The sequence below is a fragment of the Necator americanus genome, chromosome III (genome assembly GCF_031761385.1).
Source record: "Necator americanus strain Aroian chromosome III, whole genome shotgun sequence".
Classification (NCBI taxonomy): domain Eukaryota; kingdom Metazoa; phylum Nematoda; class Chromadorea; order Rhabditida; family Ancylostomatidae; genus Necator; species Necator americanus.
The window spans coordinates 30,691,782-30,698,403 of NC_087373.1; the positions used below are offsets into that span (position 1 = coordinate 30,691,782).

Here is a 6,622-nt window from a genome sequence, read left to right on the forward strand (position 1 = left end):
TGGGAGGAAATGAAGTTAATGACGTCAGAAATAAAGAAAAAGTGAGCCGAAAAATTCGAATTCTGGCCCAATCCAAGAGAATAACGATGGAACAACACGAAAATAGCATTCATGGGACAATATATGGCCTTTATGAAAGCGATCATCGTCAATCGATCACCATTTATGATTCTTCGGAAGAATCCGTTATGTGAATATAATTGAAATTGTCGTTCTTCTGCTTGTAACAACAACAAAAAAAGGAACGTTCGCTATCTTTACTCGATATAAATCCATTTTCACAGAGAAACCAGTATATCGTAGCGTAGTAAGAGTGATCGTAATTAACAGAAAAACATATAGGATTAAGAGAATATAAGTGAAATTTGCGTAGAGCGCATCCGGAAAGAATAAGACACTGGCAAAATTCAAAAATATACAAAGATAAAAAGGAGGTTTGAGAGGAAAAAAAAGTAAAGAAAAGTAGCGTCGACTACGTAAGCGATGGCAATCGATTTATGTACAGAAGCTGTCGCTAGTGAACACACAGGGAATAAGTTAGTAGTCTCTAGTGTCACCTAATCAAAGTCCTAGTAAGTGGGATGAGGTGGATATGCTTGTGAGTAGCCTTGTTGAGGATAACCTTGCTGTGGATACCCCTGTTGTGGATATCCTTGGTTAGGTGGATAACCTTGATTTTGAGGATAGGATTGAGAAGGGTATTGCTGCATAGGGTATTGTTGTGAATACGGGTCTGAAATGAAAAGCGATCCATTCAGAAAATGAAAGCGAAGGGGAAGTTTCGTACGTACCTGGATGCATCTCGTCTTGTTTGTTGCTTTGAGGCAGGAAACCATCAAAAGCTGATCGGCAACATTTGTACGCAAGGAAGCAACAACAACAACACGAAAGAAGTACGAGAAGGAGCACGCTGAAATTCATGCTGAATCGAGCCGCAGAAGTGGGAAACAAACAGAAATTCATGCTATCGAAACATACATCATGCACTCATTACACGCTGGAAAATTCTAAGAAAAGTATTATCATTTCCGAATGGCTGAACAAAGAAGCTTTGAGAAACATAGGGAAAAGAAAGCAGTAGGAAAGAGTGGAGTTGAAGACGAAAGAGACTGAAAGCGAGACTTTTTCAAGACGTTTAGCAAGTTCAAGTGTTTTTGTTCCCATCGACTAGTCTTACAACGTTTTCCAAGTTTTGTATCAGCGTCAATGTTCGAAAGAAATGGAAAAGGCATAAGAAAAAAGCATTGAGTAAGGATGATACTTCCTAAGTAAGTCTTTTAAAAGCTCTGCAAAATAAGAATTTAAACAGGGGAACTTTGAAACAAATTAGGGCGTAATCTTATCTGTGTGACTGCTAGTATTGTTCATTATGCTTGTAAAAATAAAAATGTCAAAAGTAATGGAGAACTCAAAGGTGGACAAAGTGTGCGATCCAGAAAGAGAAAAACGTGGATCAACTGTGCAATTCTGGTACCCTTCAATTATTAATTCGAGCAATATTGGAGCCCTATTCTCGGGCATCCACGCAGTCAAAAATTCGAAAACATTCGAGAATTCGAAAATGCAGGAGCAGCATACGCTACAAAGTCCGAAAATTTGTATAATCCAGAAAACATTTCGAAAGTAGTGGTTTTTATCGAGGAACTGTTTTAATTCGAATTTACCCATCTGCACTGATCTGGTAAAAATGCAGACTCAGCTACCTTAATCCCTTAATTGGAAAATCCCACGCTTTCAGTCACAAAGCCGGTGAACTAAGGATCTACATATGTTTAGTAGCTTAAAGTGTCAATGAAGGACAAGAAACGAAGTGACGTGAAGCATTAGGGTGATTGGCGACAAAATTGCGGTTAGTCGGTGAAACAATTATCACTTACGGCCCGTTCAGAACAGCAATACAGCCACGAGCCTGAAGCGAGCAACAGAGTTAGAGGGTTCGAAGTGCGTGCCACAGGTTGCACATATTTCATAGTAGAATAAATCCTATGCAACATTTTATCGGCAAATTAACATATACAAAGCAAAGATAGCCGGTACATGAGTCAATCGGATCATAGACCACATATTGCACATTCACACTCTGATGACTATCGTAGCCACCGTAATTGTTACAAAATCAGATGAGGTCGTGTTGACTAGAAGAGTTCGAACAAAAATACTCGAAGGAAATATGCGTAGCCGTTTAGTCCGTTCCAATGCCATCCCCGACCGAGTTAGTGCTCTCTCCGCTACAAGAACATCAGTATGTACATAAAATATTCTCTCCAGTATCGAGAGATGAATCTGACGTGGTGAGAGAATCCACAGCAAAAGCTAGAGATGGAGTTGTAGATTGCGGGATCACGAGTGGTTCCGCTCAATTCTCCCTAATCGTCCTAAAAACGGCGTGGGAACCGCGTTCTGGTCCTCTCATTGCTGAGAGGACCAGAACTCAACTCAGAAGTCCTTAAAGGAACTAAAGCGGTTTTAACGTATACATAGAGGAACTTAGAACGCTCCTCTATTTATACGTTCTGGTCCTCTCAGCAACTTCATTGTTTTCACTTGAATGGGTAGTCGAGGAGAACTCATTGGCTTTCGACCGCTGATGAGCGGAACCACCTTTGATCCCGCAATCGCAATACCACATCAGATTCGTGGGGTGATGTCTTTAAATCGTGTCCCATGAACGACACAAATTAAACATTCGAGTTACTTTTTTTTGTCAGAAAACAACTACAAAAAAATCCACGTATACAAGGTAAATATTAACTGCCTCTTTGCCGAACACATCAGTCTAGGCTATTGGAAAAGAAGCTCAGCGGCATTCAATAATATTTCTATAATATTTCTCCAAATACCTTTATGCTATGCTACTTTTATGCTATGAATATGCTTTTAGATAATCTATTTAAAGGAGATGACTTGTAGAATTCATACCGCTAAGAAGACTTAAAGGCAGGGTAATCATGATTCACAGTAATCACGAATCTGGGGTGGTACGGATTTCAGGTGGAGTATCCATATACGAGGTCGTAGATTATGGAGACCGGGGTGGTTCCGCTCATCTCTCCCTGAATCACTGCAAGCAGCCGGCTCCAGAATGCTGTTTTGCACGATGCCTTATATTGCACCGCGCCACCTTTGCACGCTTAGCGTCCCGTACTGCCTATCAGAGCAGTCCAAATTGATTTTCGACGAATCGCAGGGCGGGGGCGGCGCGAGGGGTGGAGCGTTGCAATAGATGGCGTCGTACAAAGCAACATTCTAGAGGCTGCTGTTTGCAGCGACGCAGGGAGAGATGAGCGGAGCTATCCACGTTCCATAATCTACGACACCGTATACGGATACTCCACCTAAAATCCGCACCACCTCAGATTCGTGGTCTGCTGTATTTAAATGAAGAAGTTGCAGGAAATCCGTTATTGAAAAAGCACGTTTACCGAATGTTGCCTGTGCGACATAATTGTTGGAGCACGAAAGGTTAAGGGCACCACAACACGAAATTGATGGTTTAAGGATTTCCCCATAGTAGAATGGGGTAGAGGTGTACTTCACGAATATAAGGACAATCAAGCTCAATTTTCCCTAATCCAGAAAAACGCTGCAGGTAACGGTCTTGTCGCTCCGATTATCCCTACGAGGCAGCAAATTACGCGTCCTGCCTACGAGCGAGGGCATCCGCATCGCATCAGCCGGCGAGCAGGAAAGGAAGATTCTGCAGCCATTTGATTGTTTACTCGCTGACAGACAAGTTACGGATATCTGCACTCGCGGACGAGGATCCCAACACTCGATTTCGTTTTATGCTGGAGCATAACTTCGCAAGTGTACAATAATTGGAGCATATATAACGTACATGGTACCAGAATGTTCCTTCAGCCCTGGAATATTAACTGACAACAGAACAAAAAGGAGAATGGTCACTTAGAGTTCTTAGGAAGGCGCATTTTCAGCGATACAAAATAGAGCGGAGGATTAGTCTCCACACCAACCACAGAAATCAACCACGTCGTGACACCATGAAGCCACAGAAATAGGAAACCGAACGCGAAAGCATCACATCACATCACTCACCCTATTGCGACACCAGCCATGTTCTGAGCAGCACCGCCTCCGCCAGAACTGCCGCCGCCGCCCCCAGCAGCGTTGTTTGCAGGAGCAGGACAGCAATCTGTGCCACAGCACACTTCAATGCCTCGTTTGCAACCCCAAGTGATCTGCTTTGGACGAGAACCGTCAGCGAATTGCAACTGGAAATTGAGGTTTGATCGAAATCAATGTACATGAGCAAGGAAGAAGAGAAGTTAAGTAGTTCCATTGACGCTATAAATTCCTCACGTTATTCAACACCTGGTCGGGATTCGGGGTTGTAGCGGCTGGAGCCGTCGTAGTCTCCCCGGCAGCACCTGGGGCCGCGGTCGTCGTAGTGGTTGTTGTGGTGGGAGTCAGCTGAGAAGAAAACATAATACATCTCATATATATCAAATAGAAGAGCATCCCTAACCTGCTGCAACTGGCTAAGCGGCATCGAACACATGATTTCGTTACTCTTGTGCTGGTAGTTGTTATCCCAGTAGTAGTCATGTCCACCATGGTTAAACGGTCTCGTCGCTGACTGTATAATAGCCTTGCCGGCTTCAAAAGCTACCAGACCTGGAAATAATGAAGAAAAAAGTGTGTGCATTTTGAAAAAGTTACTAATCACAAGGAATGATATAACAATACTGTCACCAACCTCCGACCGCTCCCAAAGCTCCTCCGATGAGTGCCTTTTTGAAAGTTCCACTGCTAGCAGAAGAACCGGGACCAGTGCCAGGACGAAAGCTAGAAAAAAAGACTTTTTGACACTACTAGTTCCTCTCGCAAATGACATCCTCAGTCAAGATAGCAAGATATTTTTATGGTTCCATAAAACTTAACTGAGAGTGTCACTGATGAAACAATCTTGTATCAAGTGAATGTTCAAACTCAGAATAAATTCTAGTAAATTAGGAAAATTTCTAAATTTAGGAAATTAATATTTATCCTAAATTTTCATTCAGAACTTTGAATTAACTGCGCAGAATTACGATTGTTTATTTGGAGATGTAATCCAGGTAATGTCACATAATGCGAAGAAATATCTCTGAGAAGCCAGAACAAGTCGCGTATGGAATGATTCGAACAAGGAGATACATTATCTTTTCTAGCCCACACCACAAAAAAGATTTTCGGAAAAGAAAAGTTCTACAGGGCATCGAAAAATTCTTTCAATTTCGAGCTTCACTTCATATATGTATGTTTGCAGCCGTCAACTCGCTCATCTAGCGGTCATTTGTGCAAAATTATCTACTGGAACCAATTCTAAGAATTTTTGCACATATTCGCAAGAAAAAAAAAACAACTTTCAGCCAGAAGAAAGCAGTAAAAAGCCTATACTAAATTAACCTAGGCAAGAGTACCTTAACAATGGTTCTTATTCAAATGTTTCTAAAGAACTCTGGAACAGAGACACAAAAATTGACACAGTTTTCGAATAGCCTTTCAAATGTACAAATATCACTAGTTCAATACAAATCGCCAAATATGTTCCTGAATAGAATCGATTTTCTAACAAATGGTTTACCCGAAAAACAGAGAACATTGACTTGTGCTTATTTTTGGTTACGACTTAGAAAACAATTATGAAAACGGAAATTTGTAAAAGTTGCCCACCCTCCCTGTGGATGGAAACCACCCTGCGGATGGAATCCTCCTTGGTTAGGCTGCGGGTGGAATCCTCCTTGATTAGGTTGTGGACGGAATCCTCCTTGATTAGGCTGAGGATGGAAACCACCCTGTGGATTGAATCCTCCTTGGTTAGGCTGTGGATGGAAGCCACCTGGTTGGTTGAACCCTCCCGGTTGTCCTAAAAATGTCGGACTAGATGGAATCACTGAAGGAAATATAAACTCCCACAAGGCTCAGCAGTTGCAAAATGAATGTGCTATGACAAAAAAAAGCGCAAAGCTGAAGTAGTTCTAGAAAGGCAGAGCGAAAAAAGGCGAGAGCTGACAAACCGCTCTTTCCCGAACTCGGAACTCCACTTTTCCCTGAAATGGAACTTCCGCCACCTCGTACGACGCTTCCGCTGGTAGCACGTCCTGCTGCTTAAACCAAGCGAAGGTTAGTGAAAGCACTGGTGGAAGCGAAATTACAGCAATGAAATAAGCACAAGGACCCATAAGCTCCTTAGAAAAAAAGCACTATAGCCATGCAAAGCCAGCAATTATATCAACAACAAAAAAAAAGCTTGTGCATATGAATAACATGCCACGAGAACGATTACCTACTGAACCCCTAGCTCCACTTTGTCCCCTGGACTGGAATCCTCCACCACTGGACGATCGTCTAGGAAGTACTGGATTTGCTAGCAGTACTAGTAGCAGAAGCACCGCGCTCCGATGCCACATCTGAAATACCTATAATTTAATGAAATTCCTGCACCGCTGATTTGGATCCCACGAAAAATGTTGCGAATAGGAAGAAATCGATGGAACAGAGATTACGGCACATAGAATATAAACATAAATCGGTCGTACTGACGATGATAAGATGTTTACGTTAGAATTGGAGATATTCTTCGCTACTGTTAACGACGGATGTTAAGCTCAGACACATA

The 6,622-nt window shown here is 42.2% G+C and overlaps 1 protein-coding gene across 2 annotated transcripts; it reads right to left on the minus strand.

Annotated features, from left to right (window-relative positions):
- Positions 1-569: 569 nt before the first annotated feature.
- RB195_011499 (uncharacterized protein) lies at positions 570-6,413 on the minus strand (the record flags this gene model as incomplete). Of its 2 annotated transcripts, XM_064192938.1 has the most annotated exons (9): positions 570-733; positions 792-910; positions 4,057-4,232; positions 4,321-4,431; positions 4,487-4,635; positions 4,718-4,806; positions 5,677-5,869; positions 6,021-6,110; positions 6,290-6,413. In XM_064192938.1, 9 exons carry the CDS (start codon positions 6,411-6,413, stop codon positions 570-572), a joined length of 1,215 nt encoding a protein of 404 aa, XP_064050522.1. The 2 variants fall into 2 exon arrangements, with proteins under 2 accessions (XP_064050522.1, XP_064050521.1); XM_064192939.1 differs by lacking the exon at positions 6,021-6,110.
- Positions 6,414-6,622: the final 209 nt, after the last annotated feature.